This window comes from Passer montanus, unplaced genomic scaffold (genome assembly GCF_014805655.1).
Source record: "Passer montanus isolate IOZ18808 unplaced genomic scaffold, ASM1480565v1 scaffold38, whole genome shotgun sequence".
Classification (NCBI taxonomy): Eukaryota; Metazoa; Chordata; class Aves; order Passeriformes; family Passeridae; genus Passer; species Passer montanus.
The window spans coordinates 7,437,387-7,451,102 of NW_024368596.1; the positions used below are offsets into that span (position 1 = coordinate 7,437,387).

The 13,716-nt window shown below is 40.0% G+C and overlaps 1 protein-coding gene across 7 annotated transcripts in view; it reads left to right on the top strand.

The window, feature by feature from the left end:
• The window catches only part of IL1RAPL2 (interleukin 1 receptor accessory protein like 2), a 339,847-nt gene that overhangs the window by 182,052 nt on the left and 144,079 nt on the right, over window positions 1–13,716 (top strand). For all 7 annotated transcript variants that reach the window (XM_039717660.1, XM_039717666.1, XM_039717665.1 and 4 more), the window contains 2 exons: window positions 4,836–5,022; window positions 10,611–10,764. In XM_039717660.1, the coding sequence (XP_039573594.1) occupies window positions 4,836–5,022; window positions 10,611–10,764 (341 nt within the window). The remainder of the gene's footprint in view (window positions 1–4,835; window positions 5,023–10,610; window positions 10,765–13,716) is intronic.

Sequence of the window (13,716 nt, forward strand, 5' to 3'; positions counted from 1 at the left end):
TCTGGAAAAAACCAATGATGATAAACAAGTTATTTTTCTTTAAGCAGATCATCAAACCATGACCTTGGTAACCATTGTGTGAACTGTAAAATTTGGACAGGAATAAATTTATTAAACTCTCTTGAAGTGAGAGGAAAACAATCAAATGGTCGATTAAGTCTAAGAGCTTATAAAACAGCACATTTTTAGAGCAGTCAGTAGTGGATCTGGATGTGCATTAATGCTTCAAATGGATAAAGATGGTTGGAGGTGTAGTTACTGCTTGTTGGAGGTTAGGATTTTTCATTTTTTTTTTACTTCTTTCTTTCAGGGAATTTTGTCCCATTTGTTACCTAAGAGATGATAACTGGCACTTAAGAGACAAAAGAATTGGCCAAGGTGGGGGAAAGGGGGAAAGGTGGGGGGTTTTCTTGTTGGAAGGGCAGACATGCCATGAGATTTTGGCTGGGGATGAGGGGCTGGCCTTTGTCCCATCTCACTTTCAGATTGGAGGGGAATGGTCAAGTTGCTGCTGCTATGAGGAGTACACGCACACATGCATACACTGTCCTGTATCTGCTCCTGAAAGCGACGTAATTCCAAGGTTTTAGTAATTTGGAGGGAAGGGGGTCATGTTTTCTGTTCCAAGGGAGGTTCTTGCCTTCTTTGGCAGACACCTGTCCTTCAAACCAAGATATTGCTGTTGTTGCTCAAACTCAGAATGAGCTAAGATGAATGTACAAGTCGATCTATTCAGTCCTGCAGTCAGTGAGCCAATAAAAATGTCATTAAAACAGCTAGAGCGTTCAGGGACATGGAGAGAGATCTAAGCCTGAGGTATGCTGTTCCCTGAGCACTGCTTTGATAAATACACTTCCCAGCTTTTGGATCTACCGCTGAAGACTTAGAGTGTAATAAAAAACCTAGTACAATGAGAAATGAATCTGTAAAGGGAAAAAACCTAGTGTGAATCCTCTTGTATGAATATGCAGTTCAAAATTAGGTGGGGTTTTTCAATCTAGTAGGTATAAAATATTCAATGACATTTCTGCCGCCTTTCCTGTTTATAAGAAAATCAATAAATGGGGATGGCTGGGGGTGATTCTGAGCATATTAGAGACAAAAATTTTCTACTTGACTCTTTTAACAAACCACCCTCACTTAGCAGAAACACTAATGCAACAAAAAAAAAGTTCTTTTTTCAAAAGTTGTGAATATTTAATTTGAATTCAGCCTTGGGGCTGATTAATTGTCTTGAATCCAAAACAAGATGAAAAATAATTTAGGGACTGAAACACCAGTTTCAAATGTCCTTATCCATTTCTTTATATCCTTCCTTTTTTCCTTTTGTCCTTGCTTCACAATCAAGCCATACACAGTTTTACTTGCTTTTGTTTTTAGACCTGTTAGACTCCCTTGGTTCTCCCTCTGCTTTTCTATTTGGTTTGAAGCTGGCTTCAGTTTGTGGTTCAGAGCCAGGTCCAGGTGGCCTGGGGATTACAGATGCCTTGCCACCAGAACAAAGGAAACTGCCTTGTGAACTCTGGCAAAGCTAAGCCCTTCTTCCTATTTCCAGTTGAGAGAGTAGGCCCAGTGTGTAACTATTCCCTTGGAACAGAGAATTACAGATCTTAGTTTCAGTGTGAAAATTCAAGACAGTTTTTCTTCTTTGCACTGTGGAGTGGTTCTTTCTTTTCTTCCCTCTTCCTGTTCCCCATATGACCACAACTACTTCTTATAGAATTAGAACCCACTAGAAATCAACTCCTATGGAAAATGAATGATTTGGAAACATTTCAGAGAAGACAAATTGTTGAAAGACCCACTTCCAGACCCATGGGTTTGTATTTCCTTTACATGTATATGGAAAATGTCGCCTGACATTTTCTTGTGGGCTCCAACATTTGCTACTTAGATACAACTCTTCTTGCCTGGCCTCACACAGTACTAAGATCACCACTGGAAGCCCTCCAGCATCTTCTTCACCCACCTGCAAGCTGCTTGCTTTTCATTCCTCTTGGCCACTGTTTCTGACAGCAAAGCCCAGGTTACCTGTAGCTTTGCTGTTGTTATCTTTTGTTCTTCTTGTATCTGCCTTTGCACATCAAAAACGGCCATATAACCTTTCCTGCCAGCCAGACACTGCTGGGAGCACTGACCTCCCCCACCAAGCTCCATGACCATGTACTGAAAACAAAAGTGGATCCTCCTATTAATAATTCATAGGCCATCTGTTTAGCTTCTGAAAGAAGAAAAGCAAAAACATGGGGTTTGTGCTAGTTTATCTATGCACCTCCACCAATTAAAAAAAAAAAAAAAAAAGGAAAAAGACCCTTACTATAAACTATTTAAATGCAGGTCATGAAGGAGAGCACTTGTGGACACAGGGGTCCTGAAAACAATTGGGAAGAAAGAACTGGATGCTTTCCCAACACAGCAGCTCTATGGCCTTCCTGAGAGAACTCTTGGGGTGGGCTCCCATCAGTGCCCGGTGTGGCCAGGCCCACCCTGTTCCTGTTTGCTTGCCAGGTGGTAAAAACAAAGTTGTACCAATCCTCTTTGCGATCCCCCTCCTGAGTTCTCCCTCAAGCTGTCAACTTTAGAGAGCCCCTTTATGCCTCCAGAATCCCCAAGGCAGGGAAGACACCAAGAAAAAATCTGCACAGATGCATCAGCTGCTCAGAGAACTGAGATGAAATCTCACGGCCCAGCCTTGGGGAACAGCTTGCCCAGCACAGCGAGGAATGGCTCACGACTTAGCAGAGTTCAGCTCCCAGACTTCTCCTTCAAAACTGAGAAAAACAGAAGGGCTGATCCAACTACTGATTCCTTTTGCACATGCCTTGAAATATCACTGTTTTCCAGAGCTGACTAGATTAAAGGAACACTCCTGCTTCAGTCACTGATGTTCCTGCAGAAATTGCCTTTTCTGGATTACCAGCAGTAGCAGTAATGTGAGTGGCTGGTGAAGAACCATCCATGAAGCTTTCAAGTCTATTGCTTTTGGCGTAGTGAGGGCTTTCTTCATCATGAGCCTGAATAGATTTATTGTCTTGGTCATGGAGTGTGAACAAAAGTGATAGTACTCCCCAGGCACTTAGTTTCCTCAATTCTTCTCAATTCTAATTGTAACTAATGAAAAGCATACTGCATTTTTAGGTTGTGGTTCCAGGAAGCATTTTAAATAGAAGTAGCCTCCAGCAATGTTCAAAATGCAATCTAAATAATGCAAGATTGTTAGGAGAAAATACAGCAGTATTAAATAACACCAAGTAATGGACAACTATTCAAAGACATTATTTTTTATTAGCCAGGATCATTATTACTGAGCACATGTGACCTCACTTGCACTCAGTAATACTTACAGTCATTCAGGAAAGCTAAATAATCATTACTGATTAATTACTATTGATTACACTGAGTGGTTGTATCCATATTTTGTGGATTTTCAGTGCTGTAAGAACTCTCAAATATGTTTTGTTTTCTTCCTACAAGAAGCGCAACCCTTTTCAAAAGGTAATTTAGGAGAAAGTTGACTTATTTTCCCTAAATTATATAAGCCCACCCCAAATGATGGATTGTTTTCAGTCCAGAGAAATTTTCTTTCAGGTAAAATAATATGTTTTGTGCAGTTTGTGAAAATGAGACTTTATTATACACTCTCAGCTGAAACACATCATGTCAGTGTGCAAAGTGAGCCTTTTCACTCAGAGGTGAGGGAATGGACAAAATATCCACCAGTTTTATTACAGATGTACAGGTGGCATTGTGAGGAGAAGTGAGAAGGAAGGACAAAGTCTGTGGTTTTGCTGAATGCATAACACTAATGATGCTGAAAATGGGATGTTTCTGAAGATTGCCTCCTGATTTGCCTTGCAAATGGCTCTGTCTGCCAATGCCTGCTCATGTCACACCTTTGACAAGAACCCATTTGTAGTGTTTTGCCAGCACTTGTTTAGCATGAAGCTTCGAGCTCTGGTGAAGTGTCCCTGTAGACCTTTTTATTTTCTCCCCAACTACAGGCTCCCTTGGCAGAATGCAATGTAGGAGAAGATTTGTCATGGAACATTTTGAACTTTTTTAAAATTAAAAACACTGTCCTGGGTTTAGTTGGTGGGAGTGAGCAGTCAGCATCTTTAGTGTCAGGAAAATATTTCAAAATATATAAAAACACTTATTTTCCAAGTGAAGTCTGTTTTTTTCTGTGACAGTAATGGGTGAGTGGTCTCCTTGTCTTCTTCTTGACCCATTAGATTTTTTCACTTTATTTTCTACTCCCCATCCCATTGAGGGGAGTGAAGGGTGCAGCTGGTGGGAGGCTGGCAGCTGGTCCAGGTCAGTATCATGTGCTGCAGAATTTTGTACAGGGGCTCCTTCTCAGGGAGAAATCCTTCCTGTGTGATGCAATTTAACATCCTGCACATAACCCTTCTTCTCAAACATATAGCACTGCACGCTGGAGTGAAATCTCCTGAAGGTGGGAGAGAACAAAGGTGAGGATAAGTGTGGGGGGGATACAGAGGAAATGAGACTGTGTATCCTGACCAACGTTTGAAGTGCCAACAGGTTCCTGTGTTCATAGACATGCAAGCTTGAAAGAGCTGCTGTGCTGGGTTGGATCACTTGTCAACAATATTTCTTCAAGGTTCTTCATAGTCTTCACAGTCAGTCAGAAGTGAGCCTTCGTGTTTCCTAGTAATTCTTCTGTGCAGGAAACGCACAGCATGGCTGTCACTATTTGCATGTGCCACTCAAATGTTTGTGAAAATGAGGGCTTGACAAAGAAACTTTCTGTGCCGAAACAAACGTGGTGAAAAGAAAGCAGGATAAATGAAACAATTTTTCTGTCCTTGCAGAAACTCAACGTATTGCATGAAGGTGTCCATGTCCTTGACGGTAGCTGAGAATGAATCTGGGCTTTGCTACAACAGCAAGATCAGATACCTGGAAAAATCAGAAGTCACTAAGAGAAAGACAATCTCCTGTCCTGATATTGAGGATTACAAAACAGGCAGTCAAGAGCCAGATGTTGTGTGGTACAAGGTAACTATTGCTGTCTTATTGCTGTTGGGCTGAAACTGTTCAAAACTTTCACTGTTTTCAATCTGAAGCTTAGAGCTGACTTTCTCTGAGGCATCAGTGGTTTGTGACTGGTCTGGAGAGTGTTTTCCCAGTATGACAGTTTTGCAGGTAAAACTACCCAGCATAATCATTGTCCAACAGAAATCAGTATCAGTGAGGATGTTGTGTGAGAGTGCTCCCAGGACTCCTCTATCAGCAGTACCACATCCCCAAACCACAGTGCCTCTGTACCAGTTTGTACCTGGGTGTGGTGTCTCCCTGCACAACGCTGGAGTAGAAACAAAGAGAGGCACCTGCAATGGAGCCAAAGGTGTACCAGCACCGCCAGCTCCACTTGTGCTGCCAATTAATTTTTATGGAGTCCATTAGCTAATTTCACCAGGACTTGTAAATTTTACCAGTGTCTCCTGGAGTCTGCACAGAAGTCTGCTGAAGTTCATTGAGTAACTGTGATAAAGTCAGTTCTTTTTAACTGAGGTCAGTTAGATACTTTTACTACTTTCCTGGTAACTCTGCCTGCACCTTCTCCAAGGACTGTCAAGTATCATACACCATTTTCATCAGCAGATGTATTGGTGATGTGTTTCTGTAGCTCCCCAAGAAAGCAGGAGAATGAGTCAAATATGGGTTGGCTGGAAAATATCAGATAATGAGACCACAGCAAGGTCTGGCAAATTTTTCCTGTTGTCTTGACTGGGGTCAGTCTGATATTTGAAAAGCCCTTAGGTATTAATTGAGGGCTAATGCCCTCAACTAATGATGCAAGAAACAGTAGAGAGGAATAAAGAGCTGAGAGTCAGAAGGAACCAGAAATAGTTGGGGAACAGGAACAGTTCAGTGGAATCTGTGGAAAATAGAGTTTGGATTGTAGGAGTTTGGGATAAGCTTGGTTCAGGTAATACAGACAGAAATATACAAACTAGTTGAAATCTAAATTTGGAGTCCTTGATTTCCCAACCTTAATAACATTATTTAAAGATAATTATTTTGCATGAAATAAGTAATATGGGCAGACTAGCAGACTTTTTTTCTCCTTAGCAGGTTGCAGCTGAAAAGAGCAACTGTAAAAGTTGTCATTATTTGGTTTTTTACAGAAATCTCATACGTTATGTCTTATAGTAACAAAATGTGTGCCATAATCCACTGTTAGTGTGAAGAAAGTTTTTCTTTCAACAGTTGAAGCTCTTTCTCTCAGCATATGGGTTGATATCTTCAGTGCTGTTCATATGTCAATTAGATGTATTGAGTTAATCATAGAATATCCTGTGTTGGAAGGAGCTCACAGGGATCATTGATTGCAATTCCTGGCTCTGCACATGAAGTCTGAAATCTCAGAGCAGAGAGGATACTGAAGAGAAGCTGCTTCTTGCCCTCTCTGCCTTAGTATTACTGAACACTGAAGATCTCAATTTTTTGCAAAAGCACACTGAAAAATAGTCTGGCAGAAATGATGTTCAGCTGTCGTGGGGCAGAAATGAGTCTAAAGAAGATGTGTGTGCAGCCCCACACCAGTGATGCTTTGTACTGACCACGACAGGGAGTGGCAGGGTCTGTTCCAGAATCCCACCCGTGTTGTCTGGGTGTCACACACACGCTGGAGTGTGGCAGCTGACTGACAAATCATCACCGAGGTGAAACTGAACAGACTTTATGTCATTGCATGATAACAGTGAGACAATTGCAGTTGACAACCTTTAGTCTGTCTTGACAGGGAAAAGAGACATGAGTGAGATTATCTACTACACACACCTTCTTCTCTATAATGAACAATTATGAGTTATCAGTTTGGCTTTTAGAGAAATATCTTTGTTACCTAGACCTAGATAAATAAATATGAGGAAGTCTTTGAGATTTCCTTCTTTATTCCTTCTTCTGAAAAGAGAAATTCTTGTGTTCATGAGAACCTGCCAGTTCACTGGTAGTCATGGAGTTTGGACTTGTGACCTATGAAATACCATGAGAGAGGACAGTGATGATGCCTGCTCACTGTTTGCAGAACCTCCTCTGCCTTCCAAAAGGCTTCTCTATGTTGAGGGATTAATGAATCTGAGCTAGTAATTGCATCAATTTACTGGGACTTAACTATAATTTAAACATGCTCTTAATTATGCTTGAATAGAATTCCACGTGCACACCCGGGACATAATATAGCATTTGCTGTGAGGATTTGTTTTAACTGTATGAACTTCACTTCTGGCTAGAATTACACTGCGTTAAATATTTATTTTTAAAGGTTTCCCCAATTAATGCCATTGATATATGCTCAGCTCAGTTATGCCTATTAGAACTGTTTTGACAAGATGTGTGGGATTTTGTTTTAAGTGAATGTATGTGTCAAGGCATGACTGAATGAATGGGATTTAAAAGTAAGAGCAGTTTCATGAAAAATCAGCTGGCAGAGGGAAAAGGTATATTACATCTTGAGTGTGGAGTCTTAATCCATTTCCATCATGTCTTTTCTACTACTGGGTTGAAAGGAGAGCTAAGAGAACAATCAAAATGTCAGGTAAAGGACAGGTAGTTGTTAACTACCCAGAAAAATAGACTTTTGAGGTACTGCCACTTAGATTTCAACACAAAATGAAACATAATAGTGTACACCTTATTTACTGGGTGATTCAAACATTTCAAATGTCTAAGGAAAGTAAATAGTCTAGAAAAAGAAACTTGCAGATTCTTCTAGCAGGTAGATACTGCAAAAGCAGAAAAGAGCAATTAATTGATTAAAGCCTTTGGGGGGAACTTAGAGCACCTTCCAGTACCTGGAGGGGGCTTAGAAGATGATTGGAGAGGGTCTTCCCATAAGGGCATGTAGTGAAAGGACAGGAGGGAGTGGCCTTGGACTGAAGGAGGGTAGGTTTAGATTAGATATTCATTTTTTTCCTGTGAGAGTGGTGAGGCACTGGCACAGGTTGCCCAGAGAAGCTGTGCACTCCCCATCCCTGGAAGGGTTCAACCCCAGCTGGATGGGGCTTGTAGCAGCCAGGTATACTGGAATCTGTCCCTGCTCATGCAGGGGAGTTGGAAAGAGATGATCTGTAAGGTCCCTTGCAACCTAAACTATTCGGTGATTCCATTAAATGAGTCATACAATTGAGCACTTACCCTTTTAGGGAAGTTAGCAGACCTCCAACAGTGAAATCTAGATTGTTTTCAGAATATAAAAACCAGTAAGAATTTTGTTTCTCAGCCATTTTCCAGCTTCTCCCCTTTTTTTGCTTTTAGTTTTGTGTATTAAATATATAAAGAAGCATTTTCAATATACTTTTGTAAAGCCTGCATAGTCAGCAGAATAAAAAATAATTAGCTGAAATTTGGGAAGGAAAGGCTTATAAATAATCTTTAATAGGAAGTGTTTCAAGAAGATACAAAAAGAAATAATAAGGAAATTAGTGGTACAATTCCACCAAAACAACTCCTCTTTGTAAAACCACAATAGCACAAACACTGTTTTTGCTAAATTATTACTCTTTGTAGTAGTAAATCTTTCTTCTACTCCTGTAGTATCATCCTTCTTATTGCAAACTTTTATATGCTTTATATAAAAATATAAAGCATGTAAAAATGTATCTTCCATCTCTTTCTTCCCATGATTTTAAAAATAAAGTAGCGAATGTAAAACTGGTAACACAGGTTATTTCAGTGCTGCACTAAAGGGTGCATATCTGAAATATGCTTACTTTGTGTGTTCTGGGAATTGTATTCCTGCTAAATTAGGATTGAATAGGACAGAATCGTATTCTTTGCCCAGATTTAGTTACACGGAGTAGGTCATTGATGTACCTTTCAATAGATCCAAAATCTCAGACTCACATCAAAAATGATTTAATGGCATTTCCTGGCTCAGATTTGTCTCCTGAGTGAGTCTCAGCACAGTAGATGGGATCTGGGTTCTGGTCATTCTCTATCACCAGTGTTAACTGAAGTTCACTTACAAGACAGGATGATGCTTCCCTTACAACTGTTCTTTGGAAACAGAGGGATGTGCTGATCACTCTGGTACCTGCAGTAGTGTTGCACAGCTTCCAGATCTGAAATCTGATTATATTGTGACTGAATTTGGCCTCCTAGGGACAGGGAGAATTCTTTAGTGCTCCCTTTTCAAGTGCAAGGCCAGAAGCTCTCAGTCCTGTCTTTTTATTTCTGTGTCGTGGTCCTTGAATTTAGAATCTGACATGGATTTGGAATGCATATGGAGTCCATGAAAAATTTATGTTTGTGTCGTGCTGATCTCTTACTGTGGTACAATATATTTGCATGTTGACGTATTTTCTTGTTTGGTTGTTTTCTTAAGAGAAAGCTTTGTTCTATTTTGTTTTCTGTGTTTCTGACACTGCTGTTGCAGACGAGCAGAAAATGGGGCATAGGTGTGGGCATGTCACCAGTCTCTGAAGTTGCTGAGCCTGATGTAACTGATGGGAGACTGCAGCAGTCTGAGAGTTTATTCCAAGCTGCCACCTTGAGAGAGGGAGTAGAGAGGCATTGAGGGTACTCAGGCCCTATTTTGCATTGTGTTTCCTGGGTACAGGATTAGCCAGAGCCTCTGGAGCTGCTGGGACTACTGAGTGCTTTAGAGAACTTGAAAAGTATGGTTTTGTTGCAGTGAGGACAGGCTTGATGTTAAAGGTATTTAGAGGCAATAAATACATAATCTTAAGGTGTTATTTTCAAGAGACAATGACTAGATTTGGACTGTGCTTTTAGTTCAGAGCATTCCAAGAATAATTCAATCATGAGTGCTGCTCACAAGGAAAGTGACTGATCTGCCTGCAAGGATCCAGTATGTTAAGGAAAGGGAGAGCCTCTTCATGCACTGTATCACACCTTATCCAGAAGGACTCAAACGTGGTTCCAGTAGAACCACAGTTTGTAGCAATGAACCTAAATCTGCCAAACAACAGCTAAGGACTGTGTGGGTGAAGTCTGTGAGAGTTGCAGGCTGTCAGTGCCATGTCCTGCATCACAGGGTGCATGGGGGGGTGATGTTGCAAAGTGCCAGGTGATGGGAAAAGACTGAATCAAAGCTCATCAGGTGCTGGAGAAGCCAGTGATGAGAAATAAGGCTGTAAGGAAACCAGGCTTCTGAATTCTCTCAAAAAACTGCTGCTCTTCCTGTTTTCTTCTATTGGTAAATGGTTCTGGCCTGGGACTATGTATAAGATTTGCCTTCAGGCTAACTCTTAACAGATGTTGCCCTTACTCCCTTCAAATAGAGATGTATTCTAATGGTCCATCCTAAAGGAGAGGTCTTGGCAGTTTTTAAGAAGAAAAAGAAAATACTTAACCACTGCTTGAGGGCACCATGTATTAAACACAGCCCATGTGATACAGTAGGAATAACTGAACCTTAAAAACATTTCTGTTAAATTTCAGTCTTCAAATTAATTCCAGTTTCAGATCTCTCTGCTTTCTGAAATGATATTTGAACTTTAATTGCAAAATATATCTAGGTGGTTGTTTCCTTATGTATAATACTGAAAATCTGATCAGGCAGCACTGTCTTATGTTGTACAAGCCCAGTAATTTTGGCACTGGATTTTTTCCTGCAGGAATGTAAGCCAAAAATGTGGAGAAGTGTTGTAATTCAGAAGGGAAATACTCTCTTAATTCAAGAGGTCCAGGAAGAAGATGGAGGAAATTATACCTGTGAACTAAAGTTTGAAGGCAAGCTTATACGAAGGACGGTTGAATTCAAGGTTACTGGTAAGAATCTTTTTTCTTTGCCAATAGGAAAAGAAAAAATAAAGCTTTCAAATAAGAAAAAATGGTATTCACATGTCAGTGAAATCTGTCAGTGAATCTGTTTGACAGAAATAAGTCCAAAGCAAGTCCCAGTAGCTGAGCTGTCCCAGACTCAGGGAAATCTATATCAAGATCTTCTAAAATTCCACAGAAGAGCATTTCTACCTTTTGCTCTGTACAAAACCTGGAAATGCTCCATATTTTTAAGCTTTCCTTTAATTTATGCTGATCAGCTTTTCTAGTCTAGGGATTGTATTTAGTGAAGAGTATGGCACAACCTATTCTAAGAATGAAGTTAGCAATATTGGATTGTCAAAACAAAGTAACCTGCTTGTCACGAGGTGATACACTCTATGGTTCTGACTCCATGGAGTATTTACCAGACAACAGTATTTTTCTGTCTATTTTTGCCAGGTATCAAAAATGAACAGCTAAAATAAGTATTGTCTACTGGTATATTCTTGCTCCCTTTTCATCTCATTGTACAGTATGACAACTATAATTAGTATTTTTGCCTTCTGTGTCTGTGGAACTTTGCAAGTGCCTGGAAACAGTTGAGGTTTTCTTCAGCCTTTCACACAACACCATAAAAACAAATGGTTAGGTATCTTCCCCACATACTGATTAAAATAGGGCCCTACTCAAAGCAGTGACTGGTAGAATTCCTCTTTCTTATATCAAACTGAATTATTCCGTATGATGTTTCTAATATGTTTTTGAAAAGAAGTCTTCCCTTTATTTTGAATGGAATCTGATTTTTTATTCTTATCATTATTCCTCGTTTTCAGTGAGTTCTTTTCCTTGTGTGCCCTATGTCTTGTGACACTTCATTGTCCATTTTTGGCCATGGGCAGAGCTCTAAAGTAGTGATTTGAGCTACCTGATCCTAGACCTGAGATATGAAAGAAGATATAATGCATGAAGATATAATACCTGCTTTGTGGGTAGTTGCTACCCTAAGTAGCATTCTAGTCTTCAACCAGAATGTGAACTAAATTTGACAAAGTGAAAATGAGATGCATTTAACTCAGTTCCTCATGACGGATATTCTATGCTCTCCCTCTCATCATGACCTTGCTAGAAGTCATGTGTTCTCTTCATTATTTAAACACTGTGGTGTATTTATACTTCACAATTTAAGGAATTTGTCCTAAACTAAATATAGTATTTATTACAGTTTCTTCTCCTATTAAAAAGTTTATTATCTGTATTATTAAAATGTAAGTATGAAATATGTAAGTGTTCTCCTTTTTGCAAAATGCTTGACAAGGAGAAGATTCTTCCTCTTTTAATTTGGTGTGAATTCGTGTTGCATTAAATTTTGTTTAGTTTATAAAAGCACATATGTTTGTAAACACCTATTCCAGATGGAAATGTTTGGGAGACATATCTGATGCTGTGTGTTTGCTGGTTGAATCTCTCTAGATATGTGAAATTGGCTAGTAAGTTTATGTAAATGAAAACCTGAAAATGTGTATAAGAGCTGCAAATGACAGTTTGAATGAGCCAGTTTGTTTCTCCTGTTTTTGTTTTGTTTCAGTTGGTGAATTTTACGTCTGTGTAGGTTTAGATCTTTGTGGGGGACAGGTCAAAGAAAACTTGTACAACAAACAGCAAAGGATTGCTTGAATTGTGTGGCTGTCCAAGCCAGGGTGGAGGTCCTGAGGTCAGATCACAGGCTGGGAGCAGGTACATGACATCCTCAGGGTCTTGGTTGAATAAATGTGAATAAATGTTGTGGTCCTTCAGGACTCATCTCAGTATGTCCAGGTCCTTCTTGTAATGGAATTGGTGTTGCACTGGGCCTCATTTTTCATCTGTCTGAAAATGAGTTCTCATCAAAATTTTGTACCAGGAGAAGCTAGAGGGAGAACCAGAGCTCTGACTTCTGAACCTGCTGGTCTTTAAAATCCCTGTTAGCAAATACTGCTGAAGGCTGGGATAGAATTGTCTCTGCTAGCCTGCAGCACAGATGTGAAGAAAAGGATCTTGCCTGCTGTTTTCCTCTGAAGGAGCTTTGTGATGCTGTTTCTATTACTGGTACTTATTACCATGTCTGAATTGGCATTTATTGGCAAGTGTCTGAGTTCCTGTAACATAAAGATTTTGAACAGAAAGACTCTGTTGGGCACTGCTAGAAGCCATGGTAACCTGAAATTGTTATTGAAGAGTTATTCTGAAAGTGAAATGGGTAACTCCATATCTCCCTTGAGCAAGGAGAGATGCACTGCCATGGAGAGAGGCTTAGATTCCCTGTAGTTTTTTCAGGCATTTGCTGAAATACACAGTACAAAATACACCGGTTAGGTGGATGAAGTTATTTATCTCTTGATTGTAAGACAAGTTTCTTTTCTTCTTTGAACTCACATCAAATATGGTACATGAGGTTTTTAATCCTTTGTGAAGATGCTAGTAGTTATGTAAGTAGCAATATGAAATATTTGCTGTTCATAGCTAAATGCAGAACGGGCATCTAAAAAGTGAAACTTGAAAGCAGAATAAATGCAGTGCTGTCATAACAGAAGTCACATCAAAACTTTAGGAAAATTCCAAGGTGCAGGAGCCAGATGCACCATTTTAACTTGCTCTTGGTAAAAATAATCAGAATAGTTAACGAGATCCCAGACAAATCAGCAGCTCTGCTGAAGATGTGATTCCCAGAAGGCAGCCTGCTCCAAGTTAACAGCAGACCAGAGAGCAGCTGTGGGCCGAGTGAAGGGTGTCTGCCTGTTTGGTGTTTACATCAGTGCTGCCTCAGGATTTATTTCAAGTAGAGACTTTCAACTGGGGACACAACCTTGCTCTTATTATTTAGTTATCCAGCAAAGTCCAGTGATGTCATTAGAGCTATTAGGAGGTGTTGCCTTAATTTCCTGTGCCAGAGTGTCAGCACAGTTGTTTCAGTGGCTGTGC